Here is a 13,610-nt window from a genome sequence, read left to right as displayed (position 1 = left end):
CGTTTTCATTTATGAAAAATTTCTTCATTTTTTGTTTTCTTTTTCTTCGATTTATTGATTTCTAGACTTCTAGGTCCAACAAACAATTTTTTTTTATTTCTTCATTTATTTTTTTTTAGTTTAGAAAAATATTCAATAAAAAAAATAAAAGTTTTTAATTTTTTGAATTTGTAAATTTAAAAAAAATATTTGTTCCATACTTGATTCGATTTTCCCGTGCAAAATTCCATTTAATGCGGTAGCAAACAGGCTGAATACCGGGTAGCAAAGTGAAATCCCGAAGAACTGAGAGCAAATCTGGAGTTTTTTTGACATAGGACTATGTCTCTACTTACTATATTGGGGGGCCAGTTCAGAAATTCGATCCAAAGCGTCACTTTTAAGCGTTGAAAAAGGGGACATTTTGAACGCTTATATCTTTTTTCCTGTGAATCAATCCAGACGGTTGGATCACCAATCGAAAGAGGAAGACTACAGCTTTCGTATAACTACATAGATAGTTTGACTAAACATAGTTAAAGCACTTAAAACATGCAATCAAAATGAGTAATTTTTCAGTACAAATCGGACAGATGACCAATCAGAGCGAGCGTATGCATTCGAGACCGCGCCCATTTTGTGCCGTTCTCCGGCTCTGCCGCAAAAGCAAGTCACTTTAGAACGAGCACTCGAACTGTGCACGTCGGGCCGGAGCGGAGCAACAGCAGCAGCAGCGCCCAATAGAAGAAGAGGACCAGCAACCAGAAGGAAGAACCACCAGCAGCAGAAGGAGTGAAGCGGACCGCGTTGAAGCCACTTTGATGCGGCGGTTCTCATGAAAAATGTCGAATTGGTGGTGGAAAAAACCTGGAGTGGCCGGTACCCTCAAAGAAGGTTCCCCCGGGGCCTGAGGGGACATTTACAGAACCATACTAGTTGTGGCAATATGGGTATCAAAATTCATGGTTCTTGATACTGAACATAATAATGGCCATTTCGACAGTAGTGGCCACAACCTGGAGTGGCCGGTGCCCTCATGGAAGGTTCACCTTGGGAGAACATTTATGACAATTTTGCCGACAAATCTATGAAACAAAATAAAATAATCTAATTCCAGATTTCACTAGCAATCCAATAACACATTCAAATTGTTTGGTCCTATGTCTTTCGGTTATGTCTCTGACATACCTTCTTGAACTTTTTTTTTTAAATGTTCCAATAAGCCAAATTTCTGTTTTTGAGTTTGGGTGTTTTTTAATAACCCTGACTCAAAAAACTGGAAATTTGGTTTATTGGACCTTTTCAAAATAATTCCAGAAATTTGCTACCGCGACAGGTACAGGCAAGGTACAGGGGTTGACGTCGGGTGCAAATTTGATTGGCTTTGATGATTGCCACCAGCGCTGGAAAAACGTATCATTTTAATTTTCGATTTAAAAAAAATGTTTTTGGGGACTAAAAAAGCTATTTTTGAAATTATTTTCACCTTGACAAGTCGGTTGTCATGTGATGAGTCGTCGCGTAGGATAAGGACGCCCTCCCAAAGCTTTTGATCGTGAAATTTCGAAGTATTGTTGATTAATGGCTGTGTAAACACATTCGAACTACTTTTGGGAACTAAGAAAAACATAATTGACTAAATTGAGAGATTAAGCTGAACTAGTGCTAAATGCAATGATTCTCAAACCGCGAGATTTGTAGGGCTAGGACTAACTGCCGAACACTTCATTTATTCATAGTTGCTGAGGGTGTTTCTTTCGCTCTATTCCAAGTACAAACCAATTATGTTTTAGCATATTCAAAATACATACATTATATATTTAGGGATTAAGTGTGTTCAATATTCAATATTTAAAAAAATATAAGTAGACGACATACTGTTTTTTTTCGGTAGTACGCGACAAATCAGAACGGAAATTTAATTCCAAAAATTCGATCTTTTTCTTACAGATCGTGCATATTTTCACGCAATCAAAGGTTAATATTAGTTAGTTTGGTCAATTCGCACTCGATCACACACTTTCCAAAAAATCTTACATACTTTTTTTTTCCAGCAGTATAGTATAAAAATAAAACGTGGGAACGTGTTTTCCCTCTTGCTTAAATCAAAACAAAAATATGAATAAACTTAGCAACAAACGGGAGAGTAATAATAATACTATTTCACGCGCTTTTTCTCTCGATTCTGTACAAAACCCACCTTTAAGGGGAGTCGCGGCCGCAGCTACTTTAGAAGCTCGTAGTTTTGGGGTTGCTGTTCGAATGTCCCCAGGCCTTCAGCAGCGCTAGCGTTTTGTTCAGATGCGCGCACCACTCTTCCCGTTCCTCCTTCGAGTCCGCCGACAGCAGGTGTCTGTAAGTTGGGAGGGGTTAGTTTTGATTTTATTTTGTTTTGGAAGAGATAAAACTCACCGCTGAATAGTCGTGTTGCCTTGTCGGACCAGAACCAACGAATCGACGTCGTCGGGCTGAGCGGGTCTTCGGAACTCCAACAGCAGCGTGTTCAATCGAGCGCACACGTCACGCGGTGCAACGGACACCTTCTGGGTGCAGCATTTCTGCAGATCGATGCTGCCGATCGGGGCCTTGCGCTTCTCATCGTCCGGGTACTTCCAGTAGTTGAGGATATGGCCGTTCAGGCGACACCAGCGCCGATGCCACGCCCCAAAGCCGGACACGTCCTCGAACATGGTCAGAAAGCCGCGATAGTCGACGCTGACCGTCAGCTGGCAGTTGACCTTCATGTGGACGGTTCCCTCGAGCGGACTGACGCCGCCGGCCACCGGGTTCAACGTCCAGTTGGTGCGCTGAATTTCCTTCAGCGAGAAGATTATGAACCCGTACTGGACGAGGGCCGGTGTGCGGACGGCGTGCGGTCCTGCTGGCGATTGAACTGGGGGCATGATGAGCCGCGAGTTGCTTTTTACGCCCTTTGGCGTATGCAGCTTGTTCGAGCCCTTCTTGTTCATCGCGATGTGGTACTTGATCTCGTGCGGTAGAACCTCGCGCTGGGCCGTCATGCCGTAGATTTCCATCGTGATCTGTGCGGAAGGAAGTGGGACAATGTTATGATTCGTTTGACAGGTTTTTTTTTTTTAAACGTGTAAAGTTAAACTTGTTTGTTTCGGGGAAATAATTTCAGCGTGAAAGGTTGCACAGCAGATAGCCGGGGTGCTTTCTTGAAGTCACTGAAGGAATTTTTGGTCTAAATCAAATGTGTTTCAAAATTTATATAATTTTGTGGTGCTTGCTTGTACGTTTTTGGTCCGTTTATATTGTTATGCTTGGATTGAACTAAACGGCACAGTCCTGTTCGTCGATCATCGACTGTCATTTTTCATATGAGCAATTCTCTACCATAACCGGAAATGGATTTTATTTGTATTTTCTGATTTGGCTCAAACTTTGTAGGGGCCTTCCCTATGACCAAATAAGCTATTTTGTGTCATTGGTTCACCCATACAAGTCTCCATACAATTTTGGCTGCTGTCCATACAAAAATGATATGTAAATATTCAAACAGCTGTAACTTTTGAGTGAATTTTTTTTTTGGTGTCTTCGGCAAAATTGTAGGTATTGTAAAGGACTTTTGAGAAAAAAAATAGGTACACGGAAAAAAAAATGCAAAAAAATTGTTTTTTTTATCATTTTTTTTTTTACAAAAACTCAATTTCCCAAAATACGTATTTTATGATTTTCGAGATTTTTTGATATGTTTTAGGGGACAAAAATCCGCAACTTTTGAGCCATAGAGAAGCATGGTCAAAAAATCGCCGCCGAGTTATGATTTTTTGAAAAAATAGTGATTTTTGGAAAAAAAAAATATATACTTAAGGGGTAACTTGACTTGCCACCCTGCCAATATTTTTTACGCTTTGATTTTTTAGAATTTTTTAACGATGGATATCAAAAATCCAAGAATGTAAGCTTGTTGTATACATGTTTGTGAATGTTTGGTGAAAGTTTGATGCAATTTGGATGATTTTTAGAAAAACTGAGTGGTCCATAAACAACGTAGTTTTGAAAAATAGAGTATTTTGCTTTTGTAACGCAAGTTTCCCGTTATGAACCTAACAATATGGGTATCAAAATTCATGATTTTGAAGCACCAACTCAAAACAGGTCTTTGAGAATGCTTTGGTGGCCACTGGCCAACCCGGAACAGGTTCCGGAGAATTCCGGGGAACCTACAGAGTGGTCAATACTTTGTCAAACAAAATCCAGCCAAACAGGATTTAAATTACAGCGCATCAAAAATCATTTTGATTTATGATCACAAGAACCGATATTGGACCAACCTGGCCACTTTGGCACCGGTTCCAAGTACCCCAGCAGAACTCGAAATATGGCCAACCACGCAGTTATTCCAGAATTATTTTTGTTCAAGCAATATGGGTGTCAAAGTTCACAATTTTTAACAAGGAGATCATTTATACTGTCTGTTGTATTTCGTGAGAGCTGATTTATTTGATTCTTGCTTGTTCGAGTGTCAGATGTAGAATGATCGCTTGATTGATTGATGGTTGCTTCGATTGCTTGAATGGGTTGCTTCGTTAGTCCAGGGTGTGCAACATCTCCCCCTTAAGACCAGCACAGGGTGCGACTTAGTGTGATCCGGATCGCTCGCCATCTTCATGCAGTGAGATATTGTGAACAGTACCAGCGGAGATGTTCTTCATGCCATGCTGTGGATTCGGACGGACTGGAAGCTGCATCGGTCGGACCTAGACCTGTTTTCATGCTTGCCTCCCCCTGCAATTTGACTGCAAGAGAACGCTGCTGCTTGACGCGGTTGACCTCTCCAGCGACGCTGCTGCATACTGCTGACATCGGGGTGTCCCACAGCTCAAAAAGCTCGATCCAGTCGAGACCGAACAGGTTGATCTGCTTGTCAGTCACGTAGAAAGTTCCGGTTCTAGTGACGCCTCCGAGTGTGACTTGGCATCGGAGCTCACCGAGTAGGGACAGTGACTTACCGAGGCTGTTCTGGCAATCTGCTTGGTGGGAGATAGCGGCGGTGAATCCATGTTGTCGCACCACTGCTTCCGCGAGATTACTGTGATGTCCGAGCCGGTGCCGAACTGCAGAGATGCTTGAGAACCGTTGATGCTCACCGTCAGGAACTTACGCTTCGAGGTAGAGTTGACCCGGTTGGCTCATACAGGCTGTTGACGTTCGTCTGCTGCTTGTTCTTGGACTTCTTGGGCACGCAGCTGCAGTAACCTTCCTTGTGGCCGGCCTGCATGCAGTCCTGGCAGACGTGCTGTTTGTAGGCGCAGTCTCGAACGAAATGCATGTCGCCACAGCACCAGCAGGGTGATGGTGGTAGGGCGAACTGTGTTTTCGTTGACTGACTGTCGCTGGAGCTGGAACCCTTTGTCGGTGAAGGCTTGTCCCGATCTTGCTTGACCGCGCAGATTGAGCTTACCGGCTTGTGTTCCACCATGGCGGTGTCGTGCTTGAGGTTTTGGAGGCGATGGCATTCGGTGATCAGTGCTTCCAAAGTGCATGCGCCCTCCGCGTTGACCTCGAGCATGGACAGGAGTCTCGACATCTTTTGAAGAGTGCAAACCACAGATGAACAGCAGGCTCTTGAACTGGTCCGCCGTGAGTTTCTTGAGTTCGAAGTCCTCGCCATGCTTGTTGACGATGCCAGCGTACGTCACGAAGTCGTGCGACTCGCTCTTGGACAGTTGAAAGCACTGGTATCGTTTGCTGAACAACGAGGCTTGGACACTGAAGAGCTCGGTCGGCTTCATCACCGTCTCCTTGAACTCGATGTCACGGAGATGCTTCGGGAGCACGAAGTTGACGTACTTGTCGTGCACGGCCACGTTGAGGCTTCTCACCAGCAACCGGACTTTAGCTGCGTCGTCCAGCTTCGCGCCGTCCTTGAGGAAGAGGTCCTCGTATTTGCGGTACCACCGGTCAAATACGAGACCGTTGTCGGGATCGTAGACGAACTCCCGAATGTTGGACGCCAGCCGTTTCGATGATGAATTCCGGACCGTTTGAAGTCCGACTGGAACCGTCTTGCAGGTTGAAGCGCTCCAGCATCTCCATCATCCTCGCGTTCTGGGCCTCCAGCCGCTCGTTCTGCTGCAGAAGTCGCTCGTACAGCAGGTTACCGTCGGGCTGAATGTTGTCCTCTTCCGGCATTCTTGTGATCCGCAACTCTTCTTCGAGGTTGTCAGATCCTCAATATTTAAAGCTCGTTGGAAAGGTCTTTTGATTACATATCCAACGATGGGTCGCATGATAGATCCGGATAACTTTTTCATCAACATATTTGAGATCCGGTCTCAATAAAGTTTATAAATAACACTTAAGTGCTCATAAGTTTTGATGGGGTTGTCAGATCTTCAATCTTTGGAACGCATTGGAAAGGTCTTTAAATATCTTTCTAAAAATGTATAACATGACGAGGTTTCTTACAAAAACCACCTTTTTACAAACTTCCGAAGTTTAGCTAAAATCGTTTTTGCCTTCCTCACCTTACTGAGGAAAGGCTATAAAATCACTCGAAAAACGAACTTCTTAAATAGGCCTCGTAGACCCACCTTCACGTATACCTATCGACTCAGAATCAAATTCTGAGCAAATGTCTGTGCGTGTGGATGGACGTAGAATTTTTTTTCTCACTCACTTTTCTCGGAACTGGCTTAACCGATTTTGTCCGGATCTGTGTTGTTAGATCTGTCTTCAGGTCCCCTGAGTCTTTTTTGAATATCACTAAGTTTAGTTAAGTACTTCAAAAGTTATGCTAAAAAACGATTTTAGTTAAATTTCAGAAGATTGTAAAAAGGGTGGTTTTCGTAAGAAAACTGGTCATGCTATATATATATTTAGAAAGGTATTTGAAAGACCTTTAAAATGAGCTAAAACATTGTAGATCTGATAACCCTATCAAAAGTTATTAGCACTTAAGTGTTATTTATGCACTTTTCGGAGGCCGGATCTCAAATATTTCGATGATAACGGTGTCCGGGTTTGGCATGATACCCATTATTAGTTAGATAATTGAAAAACCTTCCAAATGAGCCTAAAACATCAAAGGTCTGATGAACAATTCAAAAGTTATAAGCACTTAAGTGTTATTTAGACACTTTTTAGAGGCCGGATCTCAGATATTACGATGAAAATAGTGTCCGGCTTCATCATGTGATCCATCATTAGTTAGATAACTGAAAGGCCTTTCAACTTAATTTCAGGACTTTCGTTGATTTTTTTTTCTCCGTATCTTATTTTTATTCGTAATTTTCAGCACCTTCACGCGGACACCGGAAATAAACTCCCTGCATGGCCAAGTCTTTGCGCTCATTTTCCGACAAACTGCTCGTGCTGTCCCCAGTCGGTGGAACGCACACATCCTTGCTGCTACTGTTGCCGGACTTGCTCGAACTAGACGAGGGTGCTGGAGTTTCCGAGTTTATCTGTTGACCCGGTCCAGTGGTCCCGAACTTTACCTTCTGCTTGACGAAAAATTGAACATTTGAACCGGCACAACTGCTGCTGTTGCTGGGGGAATCTGCTCCGGAGAAGACGAAGGCAGATGATGAAATTGAAGGAGGTGGATTCTGTTGTTGTTGTTTGACAGTTAAGACAAAATGAAGGGTAATATTGTGTAGGGGCATAATTGGCTTGTACAGACTCTGATTGACAAAAATCTGCAGACTTTTTTTGTAAAATTTTATCAAAAGTTGCCCTAGTTTTGAGAGGTTTTGAGGTACTAAATGTGAGGAAGGCACCAACCACCAAATGGTGGATTAAGTAATGTTTTTTAGCATAACTTTTGAAGTACTTTTCTAAACTATATATTAACTATATTAACTAGGGTCTTGTGGCACCCCAAGACGAATCTAATGAGACCAAAACGGTCTAAACTGGTTCAGCCAATCCGGAGATAATCGTGTGCATTTTTTTTCGGTGCACGGACTTACAGACATACACACGCACAGACATTTGTTCAGAATTTGATTCTGAGTCGATAGCGTATACGTGAAGGATGGCCTACAAGGTCAAATAAAGAAGTTAATTTTTCGAGTGATGTTATAGCCTTTCCTCATTGAGGTGAGGAAGGCAAAAATCAAATTTAAAAAATGATCAAATATTTAATTCTTTTTTAAATCTTTTTTAAATTATTTATTTCATGTTTCTTTTTTTTTCAAAACTAATGCAATTTTAAAGTAATTTTTTTTAATATATGTTTTTGATTTTTTCTAAGATTTATTAGTTTCTTTTAAAAAAATATAAAACGGCTAAAACTTTTGATTTTGAATTTTTTTAATTTTTATATCTTCGAACCCTTGATATTTCTTGATAGTCAGTCGTAATTTGTCAATGGTAGTCGAGAAATTACGAACGAAATATTACGATCGAGTTCAATAATCACTACGATTAGCTCAGTCATGTCTTAAGTTACCCAGTCATCATCAAATACATCACTTCACTAACCTTAAAATCCGCAAACACGTTGCTCAGCTGCAGCTCGTCCGGAAAGCGCACCGACAGCAGCCCCGGCAGCGTCGGAATCGTCTTCGTCGCCAGCACCGTTTCGTTGTACTTGAGCAGACACACCAGGTGGTGCCCGCTGATGGAATCCGACGCCAGCTTGCGGATGTAGTCCTGCTTCAGCGGCAGCGTAATGTCCTTCACCGTGAGGCTTCCCTTTTCGGTGGGCGCGCCCAGCGGCCGGATGCATCCCTCGACACGCAACCGCTGCACCTCGTCCAGGATGGCCTGGCGGCGGTGGGTGGCGACCAGCAGGTGGCGCTCACCTTCCACGGATTCGGTCGAGCCGGAAAACTCGATCGTCGCGGCGCACAGATTCAACGCCTGGCTGGTTTGGGCGATGACCGTTTGCTGTTTGCACACTTCGTCCAGTAGCTTCTTGACCTTTTCCTGGACGAGGAAGTCGTTCTCGTCGCTGGAGGTCGCGGTCGTCGTCGAGTTGCCTCCGTCGTCGGATTCTTCCGTGGATTCTGCGACGTTTCGTTGGGGGTGGACTGGCGTGCGAAGGACCTTCTTGACTGGGGTTGGGTTGTTGGAGTTTTGCTGGCGGCGGTAGAAACTGACGGTGTGAACCAGCGTGACCATGTTGTTGTCGTCCGAGGGGTTGATCTTGAGTTCGGATTTGACGGGGCTGCCGTAGGCCTCCTCGAACACTGGTTGCTGCGGGCAGGGCTTCTCCGGGTCCTTCTTCTCTTCGTCGTCTTCTTCGTTGATGGTCTTGTACTGGGACTGACGCGGGTTCTTCTGGTACGAGAAGCTGTTTGACGAAACTGACGATTTGCGCTGAAAAAGATTGAAGAGTTCAGATTTTTGCTCAACCCCAAACCATTTCAACAGATAAATTTCCATGATATTAGTTAGTATATTCAACGTTAAAGGTGTGCGTGTTAATTTCAACCAATATGAGTTCAAAAATCAAACAAGAAATGAAGTTCCACAACAAGGTTCGTGCACAAAGAACAAATCCCTTCCCGCTTTCCTTACAGGTGTGTCGAACTCTTCGCCCTTTTCCTCGTCGAGCGCTTCGTCCAGGTACTGGTCCATGTCGTCGAGCACGCCGGAAATGTCCACACTCGTCGAGCTGTTGTGGCTGTGCTGGCTGTTGCGACGACTTCCAGCAGATTCTTGCTGCTGCTTCTGGTCAATCTACACGCACAAAAGGTCAAATTTAACGGTGCCACAAACAAACCAGTGCTAAGGGCGTGCTCAAACTAAGCTTCTAATTGTAATCACTCTACAAAACTTCAAACTTCTACGCAAGGCGCAACTCTTGGAACTCCGAGTCTTACCTTGTGCTGCTGCTGGTCAACGCTCTTTCGGCGTGCGCCTTGGCTCGTTCGGCGGTCCTGCATCTTGCAGGCCTGCATGATCTCGCGGCCGAGGCTCACGTCGCAGATGTTGGTGCTGGAGTCGTCGTCGTCCTCGTTGTCGTCGTCCGAGTACATGTAGCTGGGAAGAGGGAAGTTAATGGTTGATCTCCAGGTAGTCTTGCCATAGCATCAAAAGGACATTTTAATTCTCCCTTCCAGGTAACACTCACCTATCGTCATCCTCGTCTACGGCGTGCTCCTCCTCGACGTACTCCTCCTCATCGTCGTAACAGCTCTGGTAGTAGCTATCTTTCTGGTCGCCCTCCCCACTGTCCTCGCCGGAAACCGTCGCCGTCGTATAATTCTCCCCGTCCGACTCCGTCACTACGCTGCTGCTCTCGATATCGCTCAACGTCGGATAGAGGCGCCCGTCCTTCGGGGCCACCACCCGGATCCGCTTCACATCGTCCAGCGTACAGCGAACCTCATCGCTGACGCGACCCTCCCCACTACGTCGCTTGTTACTCCCATCGGATTTCTTCCCGCTGTTGGTCAGGTAACCCTGCGGAGGCATCGGCGGAGCGGACGGGATTGGTTTGTCCGAACTCATGTCCACGGGCTTGGAGAACCGGTTTAGGAGCATTTCCATCTCCTGGTGACGTTGGCGTCGCGTTTCTTCGGCGATTTGGGACTCGGAGATGGTGCTGCTGTTGGTCATGAGGGCCGCAAGCGTGCTCTTGATGGCCGCACCGGTGGCGTTGGTTTCCGCCAGGGTTGGCTTGTTGTACGAGTCGATTTTGGCCTTTTGGGCTGCTTGGGCTGGGAGTTGGTAGTCCTTGGTGATGGTGCCAAAGCCGGAGCCCTGGATTGGCATGCAGGAGGACGAGGATTGGGATTTTTGCTGGGCGGAGGAGCTTTCGCCGGTGATTTGACGGATCGAGGGGGAGATGCCGAACGCGGCCTTCGGGACCAACGCTTGGCCCTTGTTCTTTTCAAAGATTGCGAGGCGCTCCTTGAGCGTCATCTCGGCCGGGTCCTTCTGGTTGCGCATGATGGACTGGCGAGACTTGGACTTTTCGAACATGGCAGCCCGACCGGACACCAAACCCTTGTTGATTTGGGTGGTTTTGGCTGGGACCGGTTTCGGCGGCTCCTGAACCGGTTGGCGTTCGCGTGAACTTCCAGGAATTTCCGGGGCTCGCGCCTTCCTCACCGGAACCAGCGCCTTCTCGGCGGGCTCGGTTTCCTGCTTCTCCTGTCTCGATTGGTTTTTGTAGTCGTAGACCAGCTTCTGGGTTGTTGACTCGCGCCGCTGGAATCCCTGCAACTCCAGCGCGTCCATCACCTTCTGATCCCACTTGAGCGATTTGGTCGGACCTTTGTCCGTCGCATCACCTCCCGCTGCCTTCGCCGGACTCAGAATCGACTTGGGCGGATTTGGCGCCAAATACTTCTTCCCAGTAACCGCCGGTCTTTTCGGACTAACCGACTTTCTCCGCGGACTCTCCGGCTTCCTCACCGGGCTCTTCTCCTTCCCGGGGCTCTTTTCTCGCGCCGGACTCTTCCGCGCTTCGTGCACCGTTTCCCGGTGATGCTTATAATCCGGATGCGAAACATCGTCCTCCCAATTGTTGATCGAATCCGCCAGCATCGCCAACTTGGCCAGCTTCGGTCGCGGTTTGGAATTCTCCTTCCCAGCCCCTCCTTCCTCATGAAATCTACCCTCGGTGCGGTGCACCGGCGAGGACAAATCTTGCGAATCCGAGTAGAGCGTCCCCAACCGCTGCAGCTGATTCCGCGACGAATCCCTTATCAACCCCTTCCCGTCCGCGTCCACCTCCTGCTCCACCGCCACCTTACTCTCCGAAGCCTTCCGCGTAATCTTCCCGGTCGCATCCATCTCGCACTCCACGACCTCCACCTCAACCTGCGCTCCCGAACCGGTCGTTATGTTGATCTCCACATTCACGTCCACGTCCTTTCCGTCCTTGCGCGTCTCAATCTTGGTACCCCCGGCAGTGGTCACCGATGAAGTCACTCGGCTGGGACTCCGCCCCATCGACGCCTTCTTGGGCGTTTTCGTATAGGTCCCGCTCTTCTTTCCCGGCGATTTCGTCGCCGCTGCCGCAGCACCGGAAGTGGCCGCCTGGTCAAAGTTAAACTCCGACAGCGGAAACTTGCTCGTGTTGGTGATTCCCAGCGCGGCGGCACGCTTCTCCGCCCGCTCCAGTATATTCTAGGAAGAGAACCACGAATCAGCAAACAAGTCAACGACCAAAAATCAAAATTTTCCTTTACCTGTGTGAAGGGGTCCATTTTCTGAAGATTCCCCCACGCCCCGACAAACGAAAAAGCTGATGCGCTCAACCGTCAACGGTCAATGTCAAGATTGTTCTGCGCCACAAAACCACCCAAATAACAAGCCAACCGAATTTTCTTCACTTTCACAACCGTTCGCACAAAGTTTTCGCACTTTTTCACTGCTTTTTCGGCGTAAAAATTCTACAGTTTTCAAACATTTGCAAAATTTTCAGGCAAACAAACGCGCACAAAGGAGTCGTCGTCGTCGGCCATCAACGACTTTTATGATTCTGTTGCAGTTCGGTCGGTCGGTGGAAGAAGATGCGAAAATTTAAAATACTCGTTTGACAGCTGCGAAAAAGGGTAGTTCGCGCGCGGAGAGCTTTCAAGTTCTCCTTTTTATGGACGGGTGGAGATGCGAGCTGGCATGTATTTAAATGTGTTGTAACGAGGGGTGCATGGATAGACAAAATCTAGAGTTTTTTGAATCGAGAAATTAAAAGTGCAACATGCAGGAAGGTGCTGTGTCCTATCCCTCGCCTAGACCAGACCAAAATCCATGATAAAACTGACAGACCAAATCTGTCAGACCAAGACTGTCAGACCAAAGAGCAAAAAGTAAACAATCTTGGTCTTTGACGTAGGTGCACACAAATCAAGACCAATTCAATGACTGGGTTTGGACTGCAAAATTGAATGTACGTCAGAAAATGATTAAACAGTGCGGCGTCCTGTACACCGACAATTAAATAAGCAGTTAAAAGCCTTTTTCTTCCATTTTAATTTTTGATCGCGTTTTCGGTTTACACCTAAAAAATCTTGAAATTATTCATACGGATTTGTGATTCCCATCTTTCCATCATTCCCTTGGCAACATGGAGCTAAACTTTCTGTCGAGCTGCTGTGAAGTATTCCATAAAAAAAAAGTAAATCTTTCCCAGTTCCTGAGGGGAACACCCTTGAAGAGTATCGGGGCCGGCATTTACAAAGCGGATTCAGTGGCAGTTTCATTCTCAACTTAATGTTAACATGTTAAGGTTAATGTTAACATTCCTTAGGTCGCCTCCCTAAGGTGTCGTGATAAGGTCCAGTTTGTGACGATACACTACCTTCCCTTTACTAAGCAATCGATTCCAGAAGGGGAAAGATCACCAGTTGTGTTGGTCCGAGCCGGGATTTGAACCCCGATCTACCGCTTACGAGGCGGAAGTATTCCATGACAGCTGTGAATGTTTCACACCATGTTACCGTCTCACATCTCTCTTTTTAATTTCACGCAAAAAAAATCATACAGTCATCCCACATATTCGGAACGGTTTCCAGATCGGCCAATGTTCAAAAAATCATAGCAAATCGATAATTGAACTTAATGATTCGCTTTTACCTTCATTTGAAAGCTTTTCTTGCGATCTTTCGAATGCTGTATCGAACAACTGCAAATTTTACCATTTGTATGAAGTTTTTGAAGAAAAACTTTGACCCATGAAATCCACAAATTCGGAACACTTT

General features: G+C 45.9%; 1 protein-coding gene across 2 annotated transcripts; it reads right to left on the bottom strand.

The window, feature by feature from the left end:
• Positions 1–1,761: 1,761 nt before the first annotated feature.
• Positions 1,762–12,294, bottom strand: LOC6037973 (anillin). Of its 2 annotated transcripts, XM_038254053.1 has the most exons (7): positions 12,099–12,293; positions 10,031–12,036; positions 9,780–9,939; positions 9,475–9,636; positions 8,434–9,273; positions 2,392–3,020; positions 1,762–2,332 (listed from the first exon to the last, which is right to left on the bottom strand). In XM_038254053.1, exons 1-7 carry the CDS (start codon positions 12,114–12,116, stop codon positions 2,209–2,211), a joined length of 3,939 nt encoding a protein of 1,312 aa, XP_038109981.1. In that variant the 5' UTR covers positions 12,117–12,293; the 3' UTR covers positions 1,762–2,208. The 2 variants fall into 2 exon arrangements, with proteins under 2 accessions (XP_038109981.1, XP_038109982.1); XM_038254054.1 differs by lacking the exon at positions 9,475–9,636 and having other exon boundaries at positions 12,099–12,294.
• Positions 12,295–13,610: the final 1,316 nt, after the last annotated feature.

Source organism: Culex quinquefasciatus, chromosome 2, assembly GCF_015732765.1.
Source record: "Culex quinquefasciatus strain JHB chromosome 2, VPISU_Cqui_1.0_pri_paternal, whole genome shotgun sequence".
In the NCBI taxonomy this organism is placed as follows: Eukaryota; Metazoa; Arthropoda; class Insecta; order Diptera; family Culicidae; genus Culex; species Culex quinquefasciatus.
This window is presented reverse-complemented; position numbering and strand designations above follow the sequence as displayed.